The sequence below is a fragment of the Clarias gariepinus genome, chromosome 21, assembly GCF_024256425.1.
Source record: "Clarias gariepinus isolate MV-2021 ecotype Netherlands chromosome 21, CGAR_prim_01v2, whole genome shotgun sequence".
NCBI lineage: Eukaryota > Metazoa > Chordata > Actinopteri > Siluriformes > Clariidae > Clarias > Clarias gariepinus.
Window position 1 is genome coordinate 15,795,179 of NC_071120.1, and position 14,341 is coordinate 15,809,519.

Consider the following 14,341-nt stretch of genomic DNA (forward strand, 5'->3'; position numbering starts at 1 on the left):
TAAAAAACTGGAGCAAATACTTTTTCACGGCACTGTATATAGCAAATTTTTACCTTTACCTTGTATTTACTGGCAACACATCACTCAAGCAGTAAGTAATTGATAGAAACACCCTGTAACATATGTAAAGGGTTCAGTGATTCAGTGAGCAGGACATTTAATAAAACTGTTTTATTTTTCATAGTATTTTGCACAGTACATATACTGTATATTACCTTTAAAGCCAGAGTCAGTTCAGGATACAGACTGCGAGAGTATTAAAACATATGCGGCATTTCATAGTGACACAGAAACCTGTCTGCTATGCATCCAGAGCACATGAAAACAGGACATAAGTCTAAGACAGCAGGCTTTCAAGCTGGTTTTCTACAGCTGGCTCTTATTATCTTATCTCATCGCTGCTATCAAGTTACCATGACACAAAGTGTATTTAGAAACAAAATGTGATTATTTAAAATAGTTCTTTAAAATATGAGCTAAAGAAGCTTACCAGATCAGTGGAAAAGTTATCTTTCTAGTATTTCGGTCTAATCTATTGTATCTCTGGGCTTTGTGCCTATACAGATTCACTCACTGATTTGTTATGCAAACTTAAATAGGACTGGAACAGTAAATCTCATATTATACCTTGTGTAAATATTATAGTAGCTAAAATACATAAATACACCCTTCTTTCTAAAAATGTCTGACATTTAATCAATCATTTATGCGAAGGAGTATTCAGTTGAGGACTTAAGTTCTAAAAGAAAAATGAAAGTTATGGCAATATTTAGTCAAAGTCAGGTTATGTAGATACTTAAGGGTGAACCATTCAGATTATTCGGATCACCTGTGTGTAAATATCTTTTGAATGTTTTTTAGCTCATTCCTTCAGAAACTCTGTCTCCAGGATCCATGGTGGCATGTAGAGAGCATAGTGTCTATAAAATGACACTTACTCACTCACTCACTCACTCAGGGTCACAGGAGGCCTGGAAACGATCCTAGGGAGCTCGGTGCATGAGGCAGGGTTCACAGAGCACACAAGCAAACACACACTTACTCCAGGTAATTTGGAAAAGGCAATTAGCCGACTCTGCATGACTATGGACTGTGGGAGGAAACTGGAGTTCACGGAGGAAACCCACCAAGTACGGGGAGAACATGCAAACCACACAGACCACAGCGCTGAGCACCGCGCCACAGGGCCACCCAAATATTCTGAAAGTCAGTTTTACAGGTTTTCTAATCTACTTTTAGAAAATCTATTATGGTTATAGTCAAATCCTTTTTACGTTTACCTTTTCCAACCTCTAAGGTCAGAATACCATTTAACTCCACCACATGTACACAATTAGATTTTCTGAATTGTGCCTTGAATGATGTCTGAAGATCAGTGTGAACAAATTTAGAATATATTCATTGGTTGTGGGGTTAGATTCCTTTACAGCTTCAGGGTCCTGGGTTTAATTTTGAGCTTGGGTTAGTGTCTGTAGGAGCTTTACAAATAGATGACCTGGCCATACTTAACTGGCTCTAGATACTGTATGTATAAACGTGTGTGCATGGTGCCCTTTATTGGAATGGCATCCTGTACAGGGTGAAAATTCCAGCCTTGCGCAGTTGCAGAGACGGGCTCCAGGTCCAGCCCGAACTCATTTACTCATTCATCTATAACACTTTATCCTGTATTCAGGGTCGTGGGAGGCCTGGAGCCTATCCCAGGAGACTTAGGGCACAAGGCGGGGTACACCTTGGACAGGGTGCCAATCCATCGCAGGGCACACACTCACACCAGGCAATTTGGGAATGTCAATTAACCCAATCTGCATATCTTTGGACTAGAGTGGAAGCCGGAGTAATCCTGGAGGAAACCCACCAAACATGGAGAAAACATGCAAACTCCATGCACACAGAGATGGGAATCAACCCTGGCCAGGAATTGAACACGGACCCTGGTGGTGCAAGGCGACAGTGCTAACCACTACACCACCGTGCCACCCTCCAGCCCGAACTAACTAGGATAATGTAGTTACTTATACTGAACAATTCCATGTGATAATGTTAGGATTTAAAACTACCATTTAAAGACTTTAAAACTGCAGGCCAAAAAAAATACACCTGGCAAGTGAAAAATATCTTGACTATAATCAAATTATTCTGCAACTTCTTAAAATATGATTAAACCCAATCAGATATAGCATTACTAAGCTTATTTCTAGACAAATTATACTTAAAATTTTCTTTTTTTTTAACTTCTTTCAAGAAATAAATGCTTAAAACTATTAAATATCTGCCAATAGGTCAAAACATGTAAAAAAAAAAAAAACTTGACTAGAAATAATCTTAGTAATCATTTTTTTTAGTTTTACTTTTTATCTTATTTTAAGATATTGTAGATAAATTAACTATATTCAAGATACAGTATTTTCACTTGCTGAGATTTCCCAGAACTGAGTGATGCTTTAGAACTACAGCATTATTTATGTTAATCACACACACACACACACACACACACACACACACACACACACACACACACTAGAGATGCATTAATGCCTCCAGGGCATAATAGACATACTTATAAGACATTTCTGATATACAGTGGCTCACTGTTCTCAGCCTGGCATTCTCCGCAACACATTGCTGTCCCAAAACAGGCACCGTATCAGACCATATTGCCCAATTAAATCATATTTTTGGCACACATTTAATCCATATTTTTATACCTCTGTCTTCCACATACTGTATGCAGCAAAGAGCTACATTTAGAATGTATAAAGTTCAATGGTACTATCTTGTACAGTCCGGTATAATAAAACTTGGCCCGAGTGTTGTATTATGTCTCCAGTTTGTCTAACAAAGCTGCAACACACAATATTGAAAACATATTTAACACAACACCACTTGTCCTGAAATCTAAAACCATGACATCATCTGAAAAAATCCCAAAGGATGTCATTACATGACTTATTTATGTCAGGCACAACCGTCAAGGCTTGTTCTACTTCACTTTTCCGTTCATTAAGGATATCCCTTCTTTCATCAAACATGAATTCACTTCCACCTGACAGTTTAATAGCTGAGAAACTGATAACTTTTACTTGAAGGAAAAAACAAATTCTCGGTACGTTGTTGTGTGGCATCCATAATACTCATGGGTTGTGCATTTATTGCTTTACTGGGGCTTCCTTAAGGGATGTCATGTGACTTTCTGAGCTGTGATCCAAGGATCCAACACTAACAATAGCACCCATGCATTCCAGGCTGCCCTTTCCAAAAGTTTCCAGTCTGCTCGCCTACCAAACTACTGCCTCTGTTCTGACCACTCGCAGTTGGCTGCAATATTTAGCTTCACTGCCACAGCTTGGTGTTTAAATTGTCACAGATTCAGAGGAGTGTGTCAGCAGAAGGTTTTCAAATTAATTCACATATTCAGTTATTCATTTGGGGCGCCGAATGCTATCTTAATGTAAAAGCAATGATGAATGAATATATAAACTCACTCACCATCTATACCAATTTATTCTGTATACAAGGTTGTGGGGGGGTTGGAGCCTATCTCAGGAGACTTAGGGCATGAGGTGGGGTACACCATGGACAGTGGTGCCAATCCACCACAGGGCACACACATACTACAGGCAATTTGGGAATGCCATGTCTTTGGACCCACCAAGCAAACTCCATGCACACAGACTCAAGGTGGAAATAGAACCTGGACCCTTGAGGTGCAAGGCGACAGTATTAACCACTAAACCCCCATGCCGCCTGCATGTTAGCTCCTTATTTTATCCTTAGTAAATATAAAACATAACAGAACCTAAACACATAAATATGTGACAAAGTGAACACCACTGTAGTACTATAACTGTTCAAGCTACTAAAAAAGGACTGAAATGTGCCCTTACACAGTGTTGCTATTAGGACACCCTGGGACTTGACCCTCCAATATGACTCCACCTACAAAATGTTCTAAATATCTATTTACACCATTACACCCCACCCTTATATTGAAGCCAGAAATAGAAACTATTAAAGCAAAAAATCTTAAGTTCTGGTAAAAACAAATAAAAATAACATTGATTCTTATTCAACTGTTTTATTGAAATGACAGTTTGTATTGACAAGGACTAACTTGAAACATTTACATTAAACCGTTATTTCTTTCCAAAAGCACATTCTTTATGTGGGTGAGTAATAGATACTCAGGCTTCTGTGGTTGCTTCTACTGTAATGCTAAGAACCCTTCTCTTAAAAAAGAAAACCAATAACCAGGCGAAGCAGCACGATGGTAATGTTTGTTAGAGATTCACAACACATCGGCCATGGTAACAACCGTTCCGACTAAAGAAGATGATGCAGGAAAATGATGTGCATTTCTAAATTAAACCCTACATCTGCTGTTCAGCATAGTTACGATATGTAAGGGCTGCACAGTTTTTTGTTTTTTTTTACAAACCTCACTGAACAATTTGAGTGAGGCCACGTATTTGTCTGCATGGAACAAACAACCCTTTTGGGACAATGTTCGTTGGGACTTTAATAGATAATGGAAGGAACAGGTACAGTATAGCAGCGAATGAATAGATTTATTTTACCTCTATGCATCTCCTACTGGGAAGGAAAACTAATCCCAGCACTGACCTGGCCTATACGATGTTTATATAATTTTTTGCATGTGTGGTGAAAATTACTTCTCTCTATATCACAATTTAAGATTTTTTGGGCATTAGAAAGTTATAAATGATAAAAAGAAAAACATAAGCATGACATACTTGACTAAATCGTGCCAAAACAAGTAATTGAAGATATGAGGAATGAAGAGTCCCATGGACATGAGAGATTTATTTGTCTATACAGGGAGCTTGCCACTCTGCTCATCACTGAAATCCTGCCAGGTGTTCCGGCCCCACCGCCGATGATCTGCCACATCAGTGAACTGAGACTGGTGCCTTCTGAAATCCTGCTTCCTGTCTACCAATTCCTTGGCTTGCATCTTTGGACATGAAAGAGTCATAAATTTAGGACATAACACAATATTAAATTATATTCCATATTGTAGTAATAAATATTATAAAGGAATATCTTAGGCGCTTTCAACATAATGTCTGTCTACATTTCCAAATTTGTAAACAAATCCTGTTTACATGGAACACATATGCAGTGGTGTACAGCCAGTCACTGAGTCATCGTGTTCATGCCGTCTATGAATTCTTGAGTTGATAAATTACACTATAGTACGTGCAGCTCAAAGTAAGCTTAGCTTTGTTTTATTTTCTGCTTGCTCATGTATAAAAACAAAAACTTTAGGAGAAAAAAAAACATAAATATTGACATAACTTGCATTCCACTTTGCGCTATACAAGGAGCATTCAAGTCAAAGCAGGACTTAAGAGAACGTTAAAAAGTTATGAGAGTAAAAAGGACGTTATTTCTCTGTATAATCCCCTGCCATACTAAGCACTTATCATCAAAGTAAAAAAAAATTCCGAAAATCACATCCGAAAATGCTGGCCTCCCAGGAACTCCTTTAATGGCTCAAGGATGTGGAAATGGCATTTAGCAAGTCAGTACTGTAAACGGGATGTGGCAATAACTTTGTGCAAGTGGTATTCATCAATGATTGTCTGTACAGTTTCCACAGACAGATGTGTCTCTTCTGCAAAGTGATGATCAGTTATGTGTCATTTTTCAAAGAGCCATTCAAATGTTAGTGCTACTAAGATAGCGTCATCAAAGTCTTCAGTAAATGTCAATGAATTCTGCTTTCATTCACCAAAAATTTCAACAATCCCAGTTTGACTTGAACGTTCCTCGTATAATTAAGAATTTAACTTGTTTATTACTTAAATTCAGTTACTGCCCCTAGCCCCCATGCCATTATAAGGGAGTTTGGAGTAAATTGATTTGAAACTTTTTTTGGGTTCATGCTACTGTCACGGTTCAATAGTGTTTATGTTGCAAAATATTAGTGTAAACATTTAAGATAAGTAAAACATGTTACTTTTTCATTCATTCATATGTGCTTTTTTTTTTTACAGTGTCAGAACTGCAATCATAAGAATGTCAGTACACAGTTCTGCATATGACTTTTTTATGCTAGAAAATTGGACATACCTTAAAAAGCAGGTTTTGTGGTACTACAGGCTTGCTAGGATTATATTCTTGCTTAGGACATGCTGCTAGTATGAGCTGCTACTCACATGGTGGTAGTTATATTTAATATTGCGGAATTTCTGCGAAACTAGTTAGTTCCTATTATAACTCATACCATGGCAGCCATAAACAGCTGTATAAACATTTGCTCCCTCACTAGGCTCTTTACTTTTTGCCCAGTGAAGTTAATAAGACAAAAAAAAATGCTGCATACCTGTATTTAACAGATAAAACTTAAATGTCCCAAGGACCATGGTGGAAAAAAAAACCCTGATGAATGTTTTAAAAGCTGCCACTTGAGACTAAAATTAATATTGAATAGATGTTATATAAATACTTCCTTACAGGAAGCTCCATCATCACACCAAACATAATGCATTTTTAATCTGTTTATTAGCCATGAATAGTTGTGGAGCATCTCTAAATTTGCAAGTTTTAACTATATAATATATAAAAGACCTTATTTAGAACAAGTGAATTAATACAATATGACCCCTAAATTTATTGTAAACTATGGTGTTGTGGAAAAAGGGTTACGACCCCCCCCAATTTTTCATACTGTGCTGCTTTTCATAGAAAATCTTTCTTGTACAGTTTAACTTTGGATTTGCGAGCACAATTTGCATGTTTGTAATTCAAAACACTCAGATATCAAAGCAAACTTCCCCATAAAAAATAATGCAAACTCTGACTATTTGTTGCACAACCCAAATATATTCATATAAAAGTCAAAATAAAAGAAGAAGGAGGAAGGAGGGGGTTACTGTGTAGGACAACTTTCACACACATGCTCTCGCACACACTTACGGAATCACTGCTCTCTGACAGAAGGTGTCTGTTGGCAAACCGGAATGTTTTTATTTTTGTTCGACTTTAAAAAGGAACTTCTCTAATGAAACTTGCCTTTGCCTTGGACATTTCTCGTAAATGTGACATTGCATTGTCATTGAACAGATTGATCTCCTGAAGTGCTACAGCCTTTTTAAACTTTTTCTTCACAGCGGCCGTTGTTGCAGTTACTAAAAAACATTGATCATTAAACATTATCTAAGGTACTCTATCGGGATAAAATAAGTGATGATGACATAATCTGGCAGAGACAGAGGTATCTTTAGTTTTTGTTACACCAACGCTCTTAACAACATGAACAATGTCATTGTATATGTAGAGTGGTATTATACTTACGGTCTGCTTGGTGGTTATTCGGGGTGAAACATAATTCAGTGCATATGTAGTAATTAACTCACTGAAAGAAATGTAGACAGCGGCATTAGACCCTGACCTTGTACAAGAATGTGTCATAATATCTAGTTTTAAAAAGCAAGTCTCTTACTAATCAGCCTGGTGACTTAAATGATATCTACAAAACCTTTCAGCCTTGGCTAACAACGTTGAGGTTCAGGCTTCACTGAACCTTTATTTCACTGAATAATGTTTTTACACATTCTCCTTTCAAGCTCATTCTCCTTTCAGACTCTACCGTTATGTACATTTTAAGTTCTCTTCACTGTTTCTTTTTATTATCACCTGTTAACTTATGAATTTACTCAGTGTTTTCAAACAGAAGTCCATTTGGCAAAATAAATATGCATAACAGTCCTCATGAGAATCACACCAGAATATTTAGAGAATATAGCTGGGAGAAAATGTCATGTCTTCCTATGAGGACATTCAGGTGTTTAAGTTGAAAAGAAATAAAAATGCAATTTTCCATCTATCACTTTTAACTTAACCTAACTATAACTTTTGTTATAAACTTAAGTAGATATACATCATACAATACTGATTATAAACACAATGTATTTATCACCATATAAGCATCATGGACATTATTAGTATCACAAACAATAACAAGGTCACTATTTCCCTCTGCTGGGCATCAAAGTAAAAAACAGGTCCTTCACCAGTTATAGACTCGGGCACTCATAAAAGAAAATAGCATTTTAATATAAACATGAGTCTAGTAAAACAGTGTAGTGAAGTACTCCATTAAATTCCCTTACTTACTTTTCATTACATCTTGGCTGATAGAAGGATAGGACTGATTTTACAGCTGTGTCTGATGTTCGTGTTTGTCTATGGAAAACAACACATACATTTAATCAAAGTTCTCTATGTGTAAAACATGTTGTATCAGCGTCAATAGTATAATTAGAAAAAGACAGAATAATAATAATTATTATTATTAAATTTAATTAGGTTTAATTTTATTATTATTATAGTAATAAAACACCTTATATAAGTGATAGACATTTGATTTTCTACAGATGCATAATATGAAAAAGTTGTGTTAACTTCAAAAAAAGCATAAAATCTTCAGGCCTGTCCTATACTGTATATCTTTTGACATTGAAAGCCATGTTGCAGAAGTACAGTCATGTTCAAAAGTTAATATCCCCTCTTTTAATTTAATGCGTTTGTTGCGGAATCGTTTCATGTATGACATTTCATTCAATGCGGAATCGTTTCATGTATGACTTTACATTCAATGCGGAATCGTTTCATGTATGACTTTACATTGTTGCAGTTTATTGAGGTTTGGGGAATTTGCATACGCGCAACTCTCTTAAGGTCTCACCACAGCATTTCAGTTTGGTTAAAGTCTGGATTTCCAAAATCTTTAATTTTTCCGTCAGTCTGATGTAGATTTACTGACGTGCTTCGGATCATTGTTCTGTTTCATGACTCAGTTTTGACCAAGCTTTCTCATCTGTCCATAGGACATTGTTACAAAAGTCTTGTGGTTTGTTCAGATGCAGTTTAGTGAACCTCAGTCATGCTGTGGTGTCCTTTTTAGACAGAAGAGGCTTTCTCCTGGTAACCCTTCCAAACAAACCATCCTGTCTTCTTCTAATTATACTGTCATGGACTTTAACATTTAACATGATCAGTGAGGCCTGTAGGGTCTGAGATGGAGCTCTTGGGGTTCTTTGTATTTCTCTAAGCGTTGCATGGTCAGACCTTTGGGTAAATGTGCTGGGATGTCCACTGCTGGGAAGATTTGCAACGGTCTTGAACGCTTTGCACTTGTGAATAATCTCTCTCACTGTAGAATATTAAGCTTCAAATTATTTAGAAATGGATTTATAACCCTTTCCACATTAATGTGCAGCAACAATTGCTTCTCTAAAACCATTGCTTATGCATTTTCCTCTTGGCGTTCAGGTGGTACCACACACTTGAATGATCTAGACCAACAAACTGCCAAAAAGTCTGATTTTATAGAGGTCTGCACACCTGCTCCTGGTCAGTTAATCACAGGCTGATGATAGGCAGCACACTGGCTGCATCTTACCCTCTTACATCCTGTGGCAGCAGTAGGAAGGTCCTTTTTTTTTTATTAAATGATGGCACGGTGTAAAAACGTATATTTTTCATATGTATATAGTGTTTGTCTGAGGTTGCATTTGCCTAATACTAAGTAATCATGAGTAATCATGATCAGATTATTTTTATTATTTTATTACACAAAAAAACATAGAATTAAAAACTTCGAACATGACTCTTACTTCAAGGAACATTGATGTCAGCTAAAAATTCATGTCTACTGTTTATTGGCTCCCGAAATCTTTTAGATGATTTTTGCAGGACAGTAGGAATAGACAGGGGTTGAATGCATTTATTCCAACCACAGCAAGGCTTAAAAGTCCCTCAGTGCATTTGGACTCTAACCCCAGATCATCTTAAACCTGTTCAATATATATAAGTCTTGTATAGAAATTATTACCCATATGCAAACATCTGTTATTCTTATTACTGACACTGCCCCTTTAAATCATATGATTTAATTAACTCCCTGATTCTAAGTGTGAAGAACATTTTGTGACATTTTGACTCTGATGATTGACATGTTTTCTGTAACATTGTCGTTTAACTTTGCAGCATGACAGCATGGCAGAAAATAACCCAAAGTGCTTGGGCTGAGATTATACTAGATCAAAAACCACTTGTTCAGCGGACTGTGAATTTGACAGGATTCACCTGATTCAACTGATCAGTAGTGGCATGTCCAGCATAGATAATAGCCACTTAACTAATGTTGATCTTCATTCATCTTGTGTAGTCCTTTTACACTGATTCGCCATAACATTAAAACCACCTAACCTAGATCCTTGTGGCGTGGCTTCACAGGGCCTCTAGAGGTGTGCTGTGTTGTCTGGCACCAGAACGTTGGCAGTGGACCATTTGGGTGCTGAGAGTTGTGTCGTGGGCACTCCATGGATTGATCTTGTTTGTCTGGTGCATTCCATGGGTGCTTAAATGGATTGAGATGTGGAGATTTTGGAGGCTGGGTCTGCGGCCTTGGGCTCATTACCCGCTGGGGCCCGTGCGCGGCAGCCTGTTGTGTACTGTGTGTTCTGATGCCTATCTATCGGGGCCAGTATTTTTTTTTTCACAGTTTGTTCTGCATTGGCTTTTTTGGGATTGTACAAGATAGACCTGTGATGATCCTGACACCAGTTTTCTAGTGTAAGTACCTGTTACCGCTTTTAAGTGAGTTTCGGAAAAAAATAATCCTGTTTGACAGATACAGTATAATATGATGTTGGGTTGATTTTAGTTGTTTTTTTATTTTTTTATTTAAAGATATTGTAACCCCATGGATTTCCGGGCAGGCAAAGACACCTTGGGTTGCTAGGCGATGCTTTTGTAATGAGCGACACCTGAGCACACCTCTATATAAGCCTCTTATCTGGATAGGGCCTGTTATTAAATAACTTTGACTTATAGTACATTGATAGCACAAATGAAAGAGAGAAAAAAAACATGAAAAAAAGAGAACAAAGGGAAGTGGAAAGAGAAAAGTAAAAGTAAAAATTTTATGTTGATAAAATGGAGAAATTATGCTGAAAATATTTTTGTTAAAAGAAGAAATATATAGTTATGAAGAAAAGAATTGCTCTGTTAAAAGAAAATTATTTTTTTGATGTGTCCTTCCACAAACGTTCTGTACACCTAAGCATCTTATCGCCTTTCAGCTCCCACAGGGTTTGCGCCCACACACACAGACACACACACACATTTCCTGGGTCCTGTTACACCGTTCACCATAACAGATCCTGTATGTTGCACAAATTAGGAAAGGGGACGGGGATTATGGACTGGACAGTTCTATTAAATAATACACTAAATATCAGCCTGTAGCATAAATCATAACATTAAATATTTAATGTTCTTATATTTCCAAATACCAGGACCTACAGCATGGTCATGAGCTGCTGCTGCACCTGATCAGTTCCTGATGTGTTGGATCAGAAAGGTTAAGAGAAGGAAAAACCTTGAACTGTCTGTACCGGAATTGGAGAATTTAGAAATAGTCCGAGTCGTACAAAGAAAATTATTTTAAACTATTGCGTAAAAAAGGAATTATGTATTCCTGTTTTACCTCTCAAACACCAGAGAGTGGAAAAAGTCAGCTTGCACCATTGACTTTGCAGTATTCCTAGCCTCATGCTTTTGCTGTGAGTGAGCCGTTTGGGTTGTTGTCCTCCAATCCTGTAAAAAAAATTAAAAATGCTTTTTTATGCTCACTGGCAACTTCACTAGCACACTTAAACCTACAACCTTAATACTAGAACAATAAGGGTCTTAGAATAAAACAGTTACGAGAGCCAGTCTTCGCAAAACTTTATGGAGTTTTATGTAATACAAAAGGAATGCAAGTTATGTCAGTGTTTATGTTTTTCCCTAAGGTTTGTAGTTTTTATACATGATCAAGCATAAAATTAAACAAAGCTAAGTTCACTTTGAGCTGCATGTACTATAGCATAATTTATCAACTCAAGAATTTATTGATGGCATGAACACGATGACAGTGACTGGCCGTATATCACTGCAAATGTGTTCCATGTAAACAGGGTTTATTTACAAATCTTCAGATATAGTAGACGGCAGCACAGTGGCTTAGTGTTTAGCACTTTTGCCTTGCCCCCTCCCTGTGCTTTGTGGGTTTCCTCCGGGAAACCCACAATCCAACAGTCCAGACAGACCGGTTAGGATAACTGGCATTTCCAAATGTGTAGTGTGGGAACGAGCATGTGAGTGCGTGTATCAGTGGCGGCCGGCCCATAGGGGGCGCTGGGGCACCGCCCTCCCTGATAAGAGGGGCTAAAAATGTAAAATATATTTTTTACAAATTAAGTTTTTAAATTCGGTTTACCCACCAGTATGTGCCTACATGCGATATGAATAACATATAGAACATTTCCCACCTAGTGACATTCATTCACCAGTGAATTTCCACAGACAGACTTGTATCGTTTCTGTCATGGGGCGCTGAGAAAAAGCGCCCCTGAGTGCAGCCAAATAGCCTGTCATGTAGCTGTTGCTAGGGTAAATTAATAAATATGCGGCCAATCAGTTTCTCAGAATTTTACGGTCTTGGGGCGCTGGAAATTCTGCCCCAAGCCGCAGAAAATACCGCGAGATTTAAGTTTTTTTTTCTTTTGAGGCGCGGCCAATCAGAGAGAGGCGCGGTCAATCAGAGTAATGATGGCGAACTTAACGAGCGAAGAGCAGTTTCCACCAAATTCGGTGAGATCCTTATTAATATACCCGTTTTAGACTGTTGTGTTAAATTGCATTTTTAAAACTGTTTTTCTTTGTGTGAACCACTTTAAGATGCAACTTTGCTTGAAAGGTGATCCAGCTGATCATACCCTTTGATGTTGATTATTGTATTTGATACTCTCTTAAGCATGCATGGCGTATTATACAATGGAAATTTGTTCATTTACTTTATCTGTGAAACTGGTGATTTTGAGGAGGAGATTAAATCATTACTGTTAATTGTAATCATCGTCTGACTGTTGATTTTAATTCTTATATTGGACTAAGCAAAGAAATATTTTGTCACATCAGCCCCACCAGGAAAAATTTTCACCAGCCGCCACTGGCGTGTATGTGTGTTTTTGACCTCCAATGGATTGGCACTGTACCAGGCTGTACCCTGCCTCGTGCCCTAGGTCTCCTGGGATAGGCTCCAGACCCCCTGTATACAGGATGAAGCGGTATAGATGATAAGTGAGTGAGTGAGCGAGCTATATTAGACCATCTTTATGCTGAAAGAATCTAAAATATTCCTGTATAATATGTCAATTTCTTACACTCTATAAAATTTAATACTGTTTAATGTAATATTGTCTCAGTTTGAACAAATTACATACCTTTTAAGATTTGAACACTGATTATTTAAATGATTTCATTAAAATATATATCTATTTTGTGACGGCTAACTAACGTCTCTCTGCAGAGTTCAGCAATGTGTAATGTGATTAGGGGACCAAGTGCACCAGGAAATGCCTGATGTGAGCAACAAAAGTCTGTTTACACCCTTAAAGAGTTTGAAAGGATGCCCTTGAAACGGTCAAGCTGTTAGTGAAAGCGTGGAAAGCTTCATTTCATGCTATTCAAATTCTCCTTTTTAAGAGAATAAACAACAGCGAGAGAGAGAGAGAGAGAGAGAGAGAGAGAGAGTTAGCTTTAAATTTCAGTTTGACCAGTTAGTGCTACTTGCATGACTACATAGAATCACTGGAAAGTCATTGTCTGTATAGCTTTACCCTGTATACAGGCTTGCGGAGGGCCTGTATTCAGGAAACTTAGGGCATGTGGTGGGGTACACCCTAGATGGGGTATCAATCCATTGCAGGGCACACATATACACACACACACTAATTAGACTAATCTAAGCATAGGGAGAACATGCACACATACCGAAGGCAGAAATCGAACCATCGATCATGGAGATGCAAGGTGACAATGCTAACCACTATGCCACCATGTTGCCTGTATCAAAAAATTATGCTGTTAAAATAGTGTAATCTGAAAAGAGAATAATCTGAATATTACATACTGCATCCAAGTATGTGCCAAGATGTCTGTATGTGGACTGTGTATGTGGGTAATTTTCTTTGTCCATCATGACATGCAGATATATCATAGTCTTTTGGTTCTGCCTCCCTGTTTTTGTGCCTTAAAAACACAGGAAGTTATTTAAATAATTAGATTTATGTTTACATGCTGTAATTTTATGAAGTTTCATTTATTTTTATTATGCATGATTTTCTTAATAATACTCACCAGTTTGAAATCAACGTTTTCTTGCTGTAATTCATGTTTAATAAACCCAAGTGATATTGCGATAAAGATCTTAAAAAAAAAAAAAAGGAGCTAAAATTTAAGAGCTGAACTTTCTGCCCAAAGA

The 14,341-nt window shown here is 37.4% G+C and overlaps 1 protein-coding gene across 1 annotated transcript; it reads right to left on the bottom strand.

Annotated features, from left to right (window-relative positions):
* Positions 1–4,115: 4,115 nt before the first annotated feature.
* Positions 4,116–14,252, bottom strand: LOC128509648 (cilia- and flagella-associated protein 95-like). Its single transcript, XM_053481465.1, is given in 8 exon segments — positions 4,116–4,852; positions 4,854–4,975; positions 7,321–7,381; positions 8,143–8,211; positions 11,522–11,631; positions 13,991–14,032; positions 14,034–14,109; positions 14,218–14,252. Coding segments are annotated over 8 exon segments (609 nt in total). The 3' UTR covers positions 4,116–4,758.
* Positions 14,253–14,341: the final 89 nt, after the last annotated feature.